Below are 15,308 nucleotides of genomic sequence, written 5' to 3' on the forward strand. Positions count from 1 at the left end.
GCTCAGCTGGCCTTTATAAGTGGGCAGCGAGCCAAGAGCTGTTAAGCCCTCTCTGGTCTGAGAGGGAGCAGGGCCTGGCTGCCTGCAGGAAGGTGCTGGAAGGGCTGCAGGGCTGGGAAAGGGCCAGAAGAGCAGGGAGGCTCCAGGCTGGCAAGCCCCAGGCTGCAGGTCCTGGCATAGGGCCCAGAGAGGTGCTGGGGTTACAGGGGATGACCCACGGGTAGGCAGAGGCAGCAGGTCCAAACCCCTCCTTGCCAGTGATGAGTGGTTCTTATACTGCAGTCTGCCCCAGTGAGCAGGGGCTAGTTGGTGACTGGTAGTAGCCTTACAATGAGGCAAGGTGGGGATAGTGGATGAGGGGGACCCTGAGAGACAGTGGGTGTACTGCCAGGGGGCAGCCACCCAGGAGACAAGGGGCACCGGATCCGGGAGGGACATGGGGCCAGCGGTAAGGCAGATTACTGGCCTGCAGAGGGTGCTCAGAAGCCTGGTAAGCTAATTCACCACCACGACCAGCAGAAGGCGCTGCAGGGGTGAGTCCACACATCTACAAGGAGTTTTTAAATAAGGGCTTGGGGGAAGCCAACAGGTACAGAAGAGCACAGAGATCCCTTAGGGAAGGATCTATTAATGGAGATTCTCTATATCTTAGTAAGGAGAAGAGGATTGAGGTTGATAAAGTACAGGTAGGAATTGAAAAGAAACAGTCAAATGAAAAAATCCCATTCAATTACATCACATAATGGCAGACAGCTAAAAAGTGTAGAATTTTATAAGTGCTTGTATACAAATGTTAGCAGTCTAAACACTAAGATGGGTGAATTGGAGTGCCTGGTCTTGTGAGGATATTAATATAATAGGCATCACAGAAACTTGGTTGAATGATGATGATCAAAGAGATACAGTAAGAGAGGATATTGAGCTACATGGACCATTGGTCTGACCCAGTAGGGCAGTTCTTATGTCTAAATTACCATATCTTTTTATCTAGTCTTCCTTTTTATTCCTATTTCCACTGAAGAGCAAGTCCAGCTGAATTTTTACAATTTCTTAGTTTTCTATTGCATATTAGTGGAAGTTAGATTTATTTTCCTGAAAGGATATGGTAATCAACAGTGAAAGATCTTTTGAATGTAAAAACTTTCAGTGTGTACACTTTGAATTGTCTGTATTGGGAATTCTACTTTTGTTCTTGCCTGAGCTAAATCTGCTTAAATGAACATTTAAAAAGAAAATATAGTTTGAGAGGTGGTGGAGTCTTCCACTGATTGCATAATTATTTCTTAAAAGTGTGACAAAGTTCCTCCTCTGCCTTGGTGGGTCCTGCGCTTATTGGCGGATTTGCTTGCCTCAGAGATTCACGGCAGCCCTCAGTTTGGCCACTTTTGCTAGTGGCTCAAACCTGCCATTCACTCAGCTAACCTCATCACTTGTCAGCATGGGAAAAAAGGAACAACAACCCCCACAGTCTCTGCCGATCCATCATGTGGGTCGGGGAACAGCCCAGAGACCTTCCCCTCTGATGGAACCCACAGTCCAGGTCAACTCCTTCTGTGTCTGATCAGGAGTTGAGAGATTTAGGGGGAACCTGGGCCCACCCTCTACTCTGGGTTCCAGCCCAGGGCCCTGTGGACTGCAGCTGTCTAGAGTGCCTCCTGGAACAGCTGCGCGACAGCTACAACTCCTTGGGCTACTTCCCCATGGCCTCTTCCCAACACCTTCTTTATCCTCACCACAGGATCTTCCTCATGGTGTCTGATAATGCTTGTACTTCTCAGTCCTCCAGCAGTAATCCTTCTCAATTTCAGCTCCTCCCATGCATGCCATAAACTGAAGTGAGGTCCTTTTTAAACTCAGGTGCCCTGATTAGCCAGCCTGCCCTAATTGGTTCTAGCAGCTTCTTAATTGGCCACAGGTGTCCTAATTGGCCTGCCTGCCTGAATTTGTTCCAGCAAAGTTCCTTCTTGTTCTGGAACTGCCCCTGTTTCCTTACCCAGGGAAAATGGACCTGCTTAATCTGGGACTAATATATCTGCCTTCGAACACTCTCCTGTAGCCATCTGGCCTGACCCTGTCACATAAGTTAAAATGTTCTTTAATGATTACATCTCATAAATGATTTATATTCCCAGAAAATATGTTGAAACCAAATTAGATAAAAATTTAACTTTTTTGTGATTGATATCTGAATTCTTAATTTGTGAAATTTTGAGACACTTTGTAGATTGTGGTTTTATTCTATTTTGATAATACACTGCCTCTTAAGTGTCCATTTGGCAAGCATTCTAGGAAATACTAATGTTCTAAAGTCACAGATGCAGTTCTATTTAAAAAAAAACAACTCATTGTAAGGTAGCAATCATTGAACCAGGCCTCTCAAAAATCTAGCATCATAAATATTGTATGGAGTACTTCAGATGATATGTTCGGTGTCTGAATTTATTGTAATGAACTTCTGGCTCATTGTTGAGTACCTTCCCCTCTCCCTGGCTGAGCTAGAGGGAAAGGATCTAGCCAGTAGAGGGCTCTACTGCTCTGTTCAACATGGAGCCACTAGCGGCTCTGTCATCTCCAGAGTGCAGGAAAATGAAGTAATATCCTGAGATCAAAAGGAATCAGGCTAGAGACAAAGGCTGTGTATGAGCTGAGTTGGAACAGCTTGTGAGCCTTTGGAGGGAAGACCCTGGGTAGCAGGCAGTTTGAGAGGTAGAACTGAAAGCTGAGACTTAGACAGTGATGTAGCCTGTTGCTGAAAGAGAACTGCAATAGCATGTGACCTGCAAGCAGGTGGTATGAGGAAATTGCACTATTGGTTGGCAAGAAGATGGTGTGAAGGAATTGCAATGAGGTACGGTTACCTTAATTTTTATTGATTGATTGTAAGAGTTTAACTGTGACAAAGATATTGATCTGTTTTTTTTCTGGCAGCTCTAGAAAGGTAATTCTCTGCTACTTCCTCATAACCCATAACTGTTAATGGGGGTCCAAGGGTATGTCTACACTGCAGTGTAAGCTCAGACTCTGGCTCAAGCCCAAATCCCACTTCCACCTACACACAATTCTGTCGGACTTGGGCCTGAGACCCAGGACCATGTAGGGTGGAGGATTTGAGCCTGGGTCCCTTGGGAGCTCAGACCCAAACTCCATTGTTCTGCAGCATGAATGCAGCTTGGGCAGGCCCCTCTGGACTCAGGCCCTCAGTCTGCCAACACTATCCTGCAGTCTTATTGGCTGGTGTTTTGTCCTCTCCATCCCAAGCATAGCAAATTGATTCAGCGGAAACAGAAGCACACCCCTTTCCCAGTTGTTCAAGTACAGTAGTTTAACTTTTCCATTTTATCTGACCGCTGAGAAGCAAATGGATTAAACTGTCTTCTGCATTTGCAATGGCAATTGACCAGAAGAAGTCCTTTGACAAGTGTGCTGCCTTCTGGTCATGGGAGCACAGCTACATTTTGGTGAATCTGATGTGAGGCGAGCAAAACTTCCAGGAATGACTACTTGTACCAGGAAACAGAGAAGTAACTGGCAGCATTGAGGATTCACCAGACCAGTGACCACTGCAGGGAGAGGATTAAGTGGCTCAAGACCAACTATTGGAAAGCCAGTGATGAGAACCACACTTTTGGGAACTTGTCTCTATCCTGAGGAGTTTGACTGGGTGTTTGGTACTGTGCAAAGCACAGAGCCACCAACTCTTCATGACAGCCTGGCCAGCCGGGATGGTGACTTTCTCACCCACGAATCCAGTATAAGACTGGAAGGGAGTCAGCAGGCACAGGATGAAACTACTGAAGTAATTTGCTGAAATCAACTCCCAAAGAGGCTTAGTCACTAGAGCAGCTGCAGATCATCCTGGATGTCTACTTGGAGAAGCTTTTTGATGCCACCCTTGGAGCAGCACCCTGCTGCAAAACTGGCAGCAGAAATGCAAGAGACAGAAGTCATCCTGGAGTGTGGTAAGTTTGTCTTCATGTTTTTATTAATTTAATAATGGGAGGGGTTTCCAATGCAAAAGTTAATACCAGCCTCTGGTAGCAGCATGTATCCGTAATGGTGGATTGCATGCCAGAAGCTTAGCACCCTCCTCTCCCTGCTCTTCACTATCAACACCTTCTGGAATTCAAAATGGAGATCGGGAAGTACAAACTGTGAAACAAGCATTTAAAAACAAAGGTTTAATAGAAACTCACACCTTCATGCAACAATGTGCCAGGGTGTTAAAATATGGACCTTATATTGCTTTCCCTGTTACTATGCTGCTCTGTACCAGCCCAATGGTTTAACAAGCTTCCTGTAAACCGTGAACTGTATTGGGAGGGAGAATGAGAGTGAAATGCAATACATTTAAGCTAAATGTAGTCCATGGGTGACAAAATCATTTGTCCAAAAGACAGTTGGGGAGTTGTATGCAGTTCAGAACTGTGCCGAGGGGGCGGAAGGTTGTTGTGGAGTTCTTGGCAAGTCCATTTTAGCATTTGTTTGCATGTAGGCTCTATCAGAAGCTGTGAGGAGACAGTAATCCATGTGGGTGCTAATATAACATCTGTTGAATTGCCCCATGACTTTTGACCTAATACCAGGTACTGATAGCTGCAAACCTTTTCCTGTAGCAAGAACTCCAGATAGGCAAACACATTTTGGGAAATGGTATACTTCTGAGAGTCACCTTGGTACATGACCAAGCCAGTTCACCCATAAATGTGCTGTTCAGTCAGCATAAGTTTGAAAACTTCTGTGGCATATACGGCTAGTTTGCAATGAACAGCTTGAAATAAAATATCCCTTTACCATTCTGGAACCACAAGAATTGTTTTGTCTTCCAAAATGTGAGTGCGTGAAATAACAGAGAGGGCCTTATGTAGTAAGCTACAGTCCACTCCCTCATATGCACACCCAAAAAAGCCCAAGGTGGTTGGCAATTTCTAAACAAAAAACAATTTTGATTTTTAACTTACCATTCTCTGTGCACTCTTTTCACTGAAATTAAGCGGGTTCTGTCCATGGAACTTTTAGAATCTGAAGCGTTCCTCTCTCAATATATTGAAGTTTAGTTTTACAAAGTGCTTTTTTTTTTTTTTTTTTACCATGACATTTCATGGGGATTTTTTCCTATGCTCATGCACTGAGCCATTGGCATTACTAAAACAATAACATACTGTTTTATGTCTTCTTGCAGGTCCCTCAACCTGAATTGGCCATTCTGCCTCAGTAACTCAGGCAGACTTAGGCAGAACTGAGTCTCAGAACTCTCATGGATCAGTTGAAGAGGAAGTGTTACCTTGATGAACTTAGGGTTGACATTTGGGACAGGGCCAGCAAGCAGGTGCAGTACCAAAGAGAGAAGGATTCACATCATGTGGAAAGGCACAAGCAGGCTGCAGAGCTTGAGGACAGAATTGCAGTGAGGAAGCATCACAGTTCCTGGAACAGGAGCATCACTTGAGGGAAGAAGACTAAATGTAGTAGAAAGACCTGTTTTGAGAGGCAGCTTTCACTAATAGCTGCGAGAGTGCAAACTCCTGCGGCGCCTGCTGCTCACCCTGAGTCCCCTCCACAGTACCACAAACTACAGACCAGGAACACTTTGGACAGTTCCCTGGTTGGATGGCATATGCAACTGAGACATAAGAGCTGCTGGACATGGCAAATCTACCCACTTGCTGTCCTGCACCCCCATCCAAGCCCCCTTTCCCTTGCATACTTCAATCTCCGTGCTGACTCTGGCCCACCTGCAGGCTTCCACACCCGTGCAGTGGCACCAAGTGCATTCTAAAGGAAGGGAAGGAAGAACATTCCAAAGGACGCACAAGATTTAGGGGATTGTTTTGATAGCACTGGTTTTACTGTTTGCACTGTTCAGTGTTTGGTTTATGCATTGTGTTTTGTTACTGGTTTTGGTGTTGGTTTATTAATGTTTTGGTGTTCTAATGGCAGTTGTAATGTAAAATTTTGGGTTGTTTGTAATACATCCATGTTCACAAATAAAGGCTTTTCTTTAATTAAGAAAATGTATTGCCGTCGCTAGGTCACATCATAGAAAGTGTGTTTTGAATAATAAAGATAAACACATGATAAGGCACAACAGGGAGGTTGTATCTTAACACAATCTTTCTATATGTCTGTGTACAGTAATCCATAATGTAAATGTGCAGCCTGCTTCCATAAAGTCATCTCCTCCTTATGAAAAATTCATAACAATCTGCTCCCTAGTCACTGTATACAGTGACAGTATCGCCTTTTCATTGCATGATGTGATAGTACCTCATGTACTGTAAATATTGCTGTACAAAAACATTCATAAACTTACTATTCTCCCTCTTCCATTGGCCTATGCAAATCCATAATGTGGGAACACAGAGTATCCCAGATTTCTGTGCTCAGGTGCATCATGCTCCAGCTGTCCTAGGTATACCAGTTCAGCAATCAATGACTGTCAAAGCTTCATAATCGGTGCAAATGGCTCACATTTGGTTTCACAAAGATGATGAAGAGCATAGCAAGCCACAATAATGAGGACTTCATTGATGACCCAGGCATCTAACGTGGCTGTAAACAGCACCAGCTGGATTTCAGTCTGACAAACGCACGTTCAACCACCATTCTGGACCTGCTGAGAATGCAATTGAACCTTCTTTTGATAGGCCCTCTGAGATCAGGATATGGATTCATGAGACAAGACAAAAGGGTGTATATAGAGTCCCCAGGATAATAGTGGAGGGGTCTAACTACACTTATGACAATGTCATTTGGTGGAAATAGTGTCTCACCCTGTCCACAAATGTAGACTCCTGGTTGCTGGAAAACACTGGCATCGTGAATTTTTGCAGGCAGCCCACATTGGCATCCGTAAATTGGCCTTTGTGGTCTACCAGGGCCTGCATGATGATGGAGTAGTACTCATTGTGATTTGTGCACTCATGTATTCCTTGAAGAGGGCAAACTATAGGGACATGAGTCCTATCAGGGGCCCAATGCAATTTATAAACTCATTCTTTCAAAACCAGCAATTAGTTCAGGGATATTTATGCCCATTACCTTTGGGTAAATCACATGCCTGATTGCCTCAGAAACCTTTGCCATCACTTTACCCACAGTTGACTTTCCAGCACCAAACTAGTTAGCAAAGGACTTGTAGCAGTCTGAGGTCACCAGCTTCTAGATGGTTATAGCAACCCACTTCTGGACCAATATGGCCATCCTCATGCATGTACTGTGATGCTGAAGGTTCAGGGCAAGCTGATCAGAAAGCTCCAGAAGTGTAGCTTCATGTGAAAGGTCTGGACCCTCTGTTAGTCATGCCAGATCCACATATGGAAGGGAAAAAAACTCACATTAAATATGCCTTATGGATATTGTTGTTTCCCAAACATTCTGTACTTAACCTTCTGGCCTGCATAAGTGATCTTGTGATGTCATAGCATGAAAGAGAACTTTGACTCTGTGATTCTTAGGTCTAAGGCAGATATTATTCAGTTGGCACAGAGGAATGTTGAACCACTTTTATTTACTGGAGGAGGAAGTGAATGTAACACGGCACAGTAGGAAATAATCGAACGCTTTCTGCTACCTTCTTCTACGTGATCCTTTCTCCCTATTTGTCAGCAACAGTGTGAATGAATTGACTGAGAATGTAAAGGTTCAGGTTTGTAGTACATTTCCCAATTCATGACTAGAATGAAGTATCTGATGCATTAATTAAATGAAGTTTGATCACTCATAAAATCCTAAAATTTAGAGATGGAGAAGTCCTAGATTACCCACTCCATGTCCTTATCAGCAGGATGGTGCCCTGCATAACATTTTCAAGTGCTTTGTCTTAAGTTTAAACAACATTGGCAGCAGGGATTCCATCACTTCCTTAAGAAGATTATTCCATCGTTTAATTGACCTTGTTAAAACTTTTTCTTGGTGTCCAGCCTTAAAAGTTCCTTTGCTCGGTTTCATCCTGTTACATATTATTCCTTCTCAAACAATTCTTCCATTTCCCTTATATTGGTGCCCTTTAACTGTGTAAAGATTTTTAATCCTATTCCCCTGTAGTCTTTTTTTTTTTTTTTTTTTTTTAAGACTAGCGATATGTATATATTTAGTTTATTAGCCTGATGTGCTAAAAAAAAAAAAAGTTAGAGCTTGTGTTTATTTAAAGAAACTGGAATCGTCCATGTAAAATCTCCTAGGTTAAATTTGTAGATTTCTAAGTTAAATTTATAGATTCTTTCTAATTGTGTGTGTGCGGGGGAATCCACCTAATTTCTATCTAACCTTTTCCACCAACTTGCCCACACTGAGTATCCATTCCTCACGAATACTATATTGCAGTGGCAGGATAGTGGATTAGGTAGTTGATGCAGTAGTTTCATCTCTAAGCATGTAACCTGATGTCCTGCTGGTGAAGTTAAGACATGCATTTCTGTTGCCTCATGTTACGTTCTCAATTTAAAATGTGTGGTTATGCCCATTGTTGTATGAAATGTAGTTGTAGCCGTGTCGGTCCCAGGATATTAGATAAGGTGGGTGAGGTAATATCTTTTAGCGGTGATGCTCGGAGTACCTTTCCCAGACCTGTAGAAGAGGTCTGTGGGGCTCCAAAGCTTGTCTTTCTCATCAACAGAGGTTAGTGCAATAAAAGATATTGCCTCACCCACCTTGTCTCTCTGGTTATACCCATTTCAGCCCTCAACAAATCCTTGAACTGTAGTTAGGGTTTTGTGAGTAAAACTAGAACCAGAGTTTCTTCTCCAAATAATATGAAATTTGTCATTTTAATTGGAGATCAAATTAATCCTTAAAATTCAAAAAGCAGAAGGTTAAATAAAAAAGAATCTCAAATTAATATGGCTTAATCATGATATTTAAAAGAAATCTCTTGAGGTTTTTTTGGTGCCTGACTCAATATTTTTGAACACTTGAGGTTGGAAGTACTGTCCCCCTTAGCTCTCTTGCATTGCCTTGCACCTTGCTGTGTACCTTTTATAATCTGAGAGTTTGCCTCTGCCCTGTTAGACTTCCATAGAGGAAAGCAACAATGCTCTGTTGGGAAGCTGTGGCTACCTGAGCACTGATTGCTTCTGCACCACGTATGTTCAGAGAAGCTCTGTCAGAAAATGAAGGCAGAAGCTGGAAACAAAGAAATACAATTTTAAAACTCTGCATGTCACTCTTTATCTTCTCTCCCCCCCCCAAAAAAAAATATGTGGAAGGAGGGGTTATTTCCAAATCCTAATTAAATGTAGAGAATGTTACTGCGGTAAGAGTTATACACACCTGTTTAGAGAGGTATATGTTAAAACTCTTAGCGTATATTATTTTGAGCAGTCCCATGTATTATCCCTTTTAACACTATATTTATAAATATCACAATCATAATTTTTCTTGATTTATTATAAATGTTATGTTTTTCCTCCATGATACTTTTTAACTGGTAATGCTGAAGTAATACAATGTACGAAGTGTGCTTGTGTTATGAAATGACTATATTGTAACAGTGTTTTTCTTTCTGTCTTTTCTTTTAGGACCGGAATAGGCCCTATGACACTTTTAACTTGCACTCTTTGGAAAATTCTTTAATGGATATGATAAGGACTGATCATGAGCCTCTGAAAGGTAAACACTACCCTCCCAGTGGCCCACCAATGAGTTTCGCTGATATAATGTGGAGGAATCATTTTACAGGTTAGGAATATTCATATGTCCATGCTTGCTTGGTGTTTAAACAAAAATCAACTTTTCAATAATTGCTATACATTTTCTGCTAGTAAACAGAGTGGTGCATATTTAAAGCTGCTATTAGCCCATCTAAAAAACATGACTCAATAATCTCAGATGACCAAGGCTAAATGTGTGTGAATGTAGTATGCCATATGTGAAAGATGATGAATTCCAATGTTATCTAAGCTTTAGTTTTATAGAGGCTTGTTTTTGTTTTCCGTCGTAAAAAATTGCTCAGTAAGGTTGTCAACTTCAGTCTTCTATTTCAGAAAACAAGCAATTAATAAGAGTCCAGTTCAATTTTTAATTTTGTGTAATTTTTTTATAGTAGACCATTTTGCATGAATCATTAAGTTAGAAGATAGTGATCTAAAATATCCCCTTTATCGTGGATATTAAAACACAATTTAAAGAATATCTTACACACACACACACACACACACCCTAGCAACTGTAGTAATACTTGTGTGATCCAGTGTGAGATCCAAGTTTGACAGCTGGTATTGTGATCTCCAGACTGGCATTGTTGTGAAAGCACCATGCTCAGCAATAGAGAGATGGGGTTTTATGTCTCTCACCTACCCAGACAGTTGAGTGATGGTGCTGACAAGCTCCAAAGTGTGATGGCTGTGACACAGGACTGTGTGTGTAGTGTCAGAAAACTGAAGGAATGGAACTTTGAGTTTTGAAAGGGGTAAAGAGAACTCGGAGGGAAAAAAAGATTAAAGAGATGTATCAAAAGGAAAAATATTTCTTGCTAATGTGATTTATACACACTAGATTCAGTTCTTGCATCAGACAAGTATACGAATTGTCATGTGTATGGTACTCAATCAGGATGTGACATATAGGAACAGACTACTTGTCTATCAAGTACAATATCCTGGCTTGCGCAGTTGTTACTACCCAATACTGTCATTATCTCTGCATATATAATGACAATTGTTGTTGGTGCTAAAGTTGGGTGATAATTGCAATTAACTCAATATTTGCTCACTCAAAGACTGTTACTACTTTCCATCCTCAAAGTAAAAATCCTTAGCAATTTTGAAACAAGGATGTGCAGCTATTCTCAAATTTAACAAATCAGCAAAGATTACAAAAAGACAGATGGATCTGTAGATCGGTTTAGCATGAATTAAAACCCAAATGGATGGATTGGAAGTAGTGTAACTTATTTGCTTGGTGGATTCAGGGAAATATTGATGATTGATTACTTCTTCAGGAGCAGATCTGCCCTTTCAACTGCAGGGGTACAGATGAAACTACTTCTACCACTCAGTTGATGCCACATGAGTGAGTGGTCTGGGGAACTTTTTTGTTTACTAATTCATGCAATTGTACTTTTACATGCAGAGATAATGAAAAGGGATCTTGAGGTCATAGTGGATCACAAGATAAACATGAGTCAACAGAGTAACATTTGTTGCAAAAAAAGCAAACATCATTCTGGGATGTATTAGAATGAGTGTTGTAAGCAAGACATGAGAAGTAATTCTTCCACTCTACTCCATGCTGATTAGCCTCAGCTGGAGCCCAGTTTCCAGTTCTGGGCATCACATTTCAGGAAAGACGTGGACAAATTGGAGAAAGTCTAGAGAAGAGCAACAAAAATGATTAAAGGTCTAGAAAACATGACCTATGAGGGAAGATTGAAAAAATGGGTTTGTTTAGTCTGAGGAAAAAAGATGGGGTGGGGGGGGGAGGGGATGGAACAGAACAGTTTTCAAGTACATAAGAGGTTGTTACAAGGAGGAAGGGAAAAATTCTTCTAATCTCTGAAGATAGGACAAGAAGCAATGGGTTTAAATTGCAGAAAGCGTGGTTTACCTTGGACATTAGGAAAAATTTCCTAACTTTTAGGGCAGTTAGGCACTGGAATAAATCTTTGTCATTGGAGATCTTTAAGAGCAGGTTAGACAAACACCTGTCAGGGATAGTGTAGACAGGGATACTCAGTCCTGCCATGAGTGCAGGGCACTGAACTAGATGACTTTTCGAGGTCTCTTCCAGTCCTATGATTGTATTATATACACACACACGCACACTAAATATTTGAGGGCAGCAGGAACTAAATTTTTCCACTGTTGTTGATCTAAGATTCAGGTATCCATGGTGAGATGGGTGAGTTGGTTTCTAATTAAAACAGCTACAGTATGTGTGAAAAGCTAATAAATATATCTTTATGTGGAATACAAAAAAAGTTTCAGAACAGGCAAATCTCAATCAGCTGTCATGGATAACATTTTGTTTTCTGTGCAAAGGGTAGTTGTCAAGTCATCAGCAAAGATAGAACATGCTCTCCTAGCCAGTCAGATCTAGTAGGTGGAGTTTTTCCACAGATGCTGCTATCCAGGGCCAGCTTTGGTAGGAAATCCAGAAGAACTTTCAAACTGCAAACTGTCTGGATCTGTGGGAGCATGTGACTTTAGTCAAAGGGGGACCAGGCAGATGGTTCTTCAAAGTGTTTCCCTCTGCCCACAAACATAATCTGTCTTCCTAGGATTCAACTTCAGGCAGTTCTTCCTCTTCTGTAGATGCTGGAGTATGTTCTGTCTTAATCAAACAAGCTACTACAATTAATTTAATGGAAAGTAATACTCTCATAGTAAGTAACTGAAAGCTTCAGAGAGACTGGCGGGTGGTTTACGACTACTCTCAGTAAGTGGACATATCTCGTTTAGCTCACTAGGTAGAGCTACCACTCTCAAATCCAAACATTCCAAGTTTGTTTCAATTGAGATGGATCTCTCCCAAATTAGGGTATCTTTAATTTGAGAAGATTACCTTTTTAGTTTAATGAATTGCTCACCCTTGGTAAAATAGGCTAATTTGCCGAAATTACTCTTGCTAGTATGCACTTACATATCAATTGGCTTTATTAATCGTACTAGTTCTAGTATTGTACAAGCTTTCAGACAGATGGGAGAGGTGAAAAGACATAGCAAAAGCACTGTGTTTGGAAAATAGAGGCAAGCATTAGCTCATTCTAGTAAAAAGTTTCACTCTGCCTTCCAAACTATACAAATCTTGGAAGCTTCAGGCCTGTTGCAGAGCCAATATGACTATTTCAGAGAATATGTCAGCCTGCCAGTGGGCAATGAACAAACTTTTCAGCAAATATTCAGTCTTTTTTGAGATGGCCTTTTCATATTCACACTTATGTGATACCTTGCTTCCAGCACTGCAGAGCTTCAGAAATCTTCTGGGAAAGTGGTGTCTACTGGGGCCACAGGAGCCCTGTCATTTGCCAATAGACTTTTGAAGTAGAGATGATTAAAGAGAAGTGTGGCCCCCACCTGCTTCTGTTCCTTCCTTTTCAAGGGCCAAATGGAAATGTAGGGATTTTCTCTCTGCCTAAAATGTTTTTTGTTTTTGATTTTTACCCCCGAGGGAGGGGTGTGGGTTGGTGGTGGGAGGTGATTCCAAATTCCCTTGGGTGTACTTTAGTTATGCCATTACATACCTAGGCCAAGATTTTCAAAAATAGGACCATAAAGTTAGGCCCAAGATCTTGGTCCTAGGTTTTTACTTTGAAGTAGGGTTCTGGAGTACAACCAGAAGGTCTAATTGACTTTAAGGATTCAGATATGAAGGGCAGAATTAAGTGGTGTGCAATACATCATTCCCTCCTGGGAGATATCTCAGCCCCTTGTGCTCTGCCATTTGTTCTATGTGGGGAAAGTCCATTCTTGGATCACTGCACTTGTAAGGCCATCAATCACAGGCCTGTACTAAAAGGCAGCGAAGGCACCATGCCTTTCTTGGCTCTGACATATGATCAGGTGTTTGTCCACTTTGTGCTGGGATACTTTGAGTTTGTCTCCTTTGTGCTTGGTTCCAACAAAATTAGTAAAGGACAGGACAGAAAAAGTGCAAAGGGATCTTCAGTGCTGGAGTTCTCAGCACCAACCTGGAAAAAGAAGAAAAAACTTAAGTGTCTAGAGAGTATGCAGTTGAGTTATTTGCAATGGCACTGGCAATACAAGGAACTCATTCAGCTTTGCCCATTTTCCTGGTCACTAGGATTCCTGGTTCTTCTCCAGTGATAGTCAATGTTAGTCTTTCGGCACTATCTCCAGAGCATAGACTGTTTTTTTTTTTTTTTTTTTTTTTTAAAAACAGGAGTACTTGTGGCACCTTAGAGACTAACTCTAAGGTGCCACAAGTACTCCTGTTCTTTTTGCAGATACTCAGCAACCTGGTTCTTTTTAGTGCACTTTTCTGGGGGGAAACTCAATAACCAATTCTGATGAGGCTGGACTCAGATGGAGTCCCTGATACTCTGTTCTGTGAGTTTTCCAAATCTGCCTGGTGTGGGCTTATAGGCCCTCAGGCGCAGCTCTTGGATCAGGAGTGTGTCAATATCCTGGGCTCTTTACTCCCTTGGGCTCCAAGGGGTGTTCTCAGCTTCTCCAGCCTCTTGGAGCGCCTCATTTCAGGCCCCTTCCCTTGCCCTCCCTCTAGCCCAGTGACTAGCTGGCCACACTGATAATTTTCCTTTGCAACCATCAGGATCTGGGGATCCTCACTTTCTGCATCTCCCAAGTCAGTTAAGGTGTCATTTTCCAGTCACTTCTTGTGCCACCTGACCAGTTCCAACATCTGTGGCCTTGTCCCCTCTTTTGGCCAATATTCCTAACCACCTGTCATATTCAGAGGAGGAAGAAGGGGAAAGGACTTGGAACAACCTTTTTTATGGTGAGCAAAAGGGGATTTCTTCAGCCTCAAAACTTCTAAGCATATATGTGTGACAGACTTGCAAATATCCTATAATATCCACAACAAATATTATAGCATTAAAATAAACCTTATTGAATTAGTTAATACCTTTCAAGGTACATTGTATTAAAATGCAATTATGTATGTGCTGTTGTGGCACTGTGTGTATGTTCTTCAGTATAGAGGCGTGATCCTAATGAACGTCCTCCATTACCAGCTGTGATAGGGTCAGGCCAGATGGCTACAGGAGAGTGATAGAAGGTAGATACATTAGCCCTAGATTAAGCAGGTCTCTTTTCCCTGAGTAAGATAATGGACTGTTCCTGAACAATCAGGAAGTTGCTGGAACCAATTATGGCAGGCAGGCTAATTAGGACACCTGAAACCAGTTAAGAAGCTACTAGAATAAATTAGGACAGGCAGGCTAATAAGGGCACCTGGTTTAAAAGGGACCTCACTTCAGTTAGTGAGGCACATGCGAGGAGCTGGGAGCAAGAGGGTGCAAGGAGCTGAGAGTGAGAGGGTGTGCTGCTGGAGGACTAAGGAGTACAAACGCTATCTAGCATCAGGAGGAAGGTCCTGTGGTGAGGGTAAAGAAGTTGTTGGGAGGAGGCCATGGGGAAGTAGCCGTTGCACAGCTGTTACAAGAAATGCTGTAGACAGCAGTGATCCAAAGGGCCCTGGGCTTGAACCTGGAGTAGAGGGCGGGCCCGGGTTTCCCCCCCCCCCCCGCATCCTGCCAACTCCCTTTTGGATACAGGAGGAGTTGTCCTCGACTCTGAGTCCCACCAGAGGGGAAGGTCCCTGCAGGGATTGTTCTCCTTCAGTTTCCCCATGCTGGCCAGTGATGAGGTTAGCTGAGTGAACAGCAGGTT

At 42.2% G+C, this 15,308-nt stretch overlaps 1 protein-coding gene across 10 annotated transcripts in view; it reads left to right on the plus strand.

The window, feature by feature from the left end:
• CPEB3 (cytoplasmic polyadenylation element binding protein 3) overlaps positions 1-15,308 on the plus strand; it is a 189,909-nt gene that overhangs the window by 40,329 nt on the left and 134,272 nt on the right. For 8 of the 10 annotated variants that reach the window (XM_073353901.2, XM_073353906.2, XM_073353907.2 and 5 more), the window contains exon 3: positions 9,516-9,675. In XM_073353901.2, the coding sequence (XP_073210002.1) occupies positions 9,516-9,675 (160 nt within the window). The remainder of the gene's footprint in view (positions 1-9,515; positions 9,676-15,308) is intronic. The other 2 variants (XM_073353908.2, XM_073353910.2) reach the window with 1 other exon arrangement.

Source organism: Lepidochelys kempii, chromosome 7, assembly GCF_965140285.1.
Source record: "Lepidochelys kempii isolate rLepKem1 chromosome 7, rLepKem1.hap1, whole genome shotgun sequence".
NCBI lineage: Eukaryota > Metazoa > Chordata > Testudines > Cheloniidae > Lepidochelys > Lepidochelys kempii.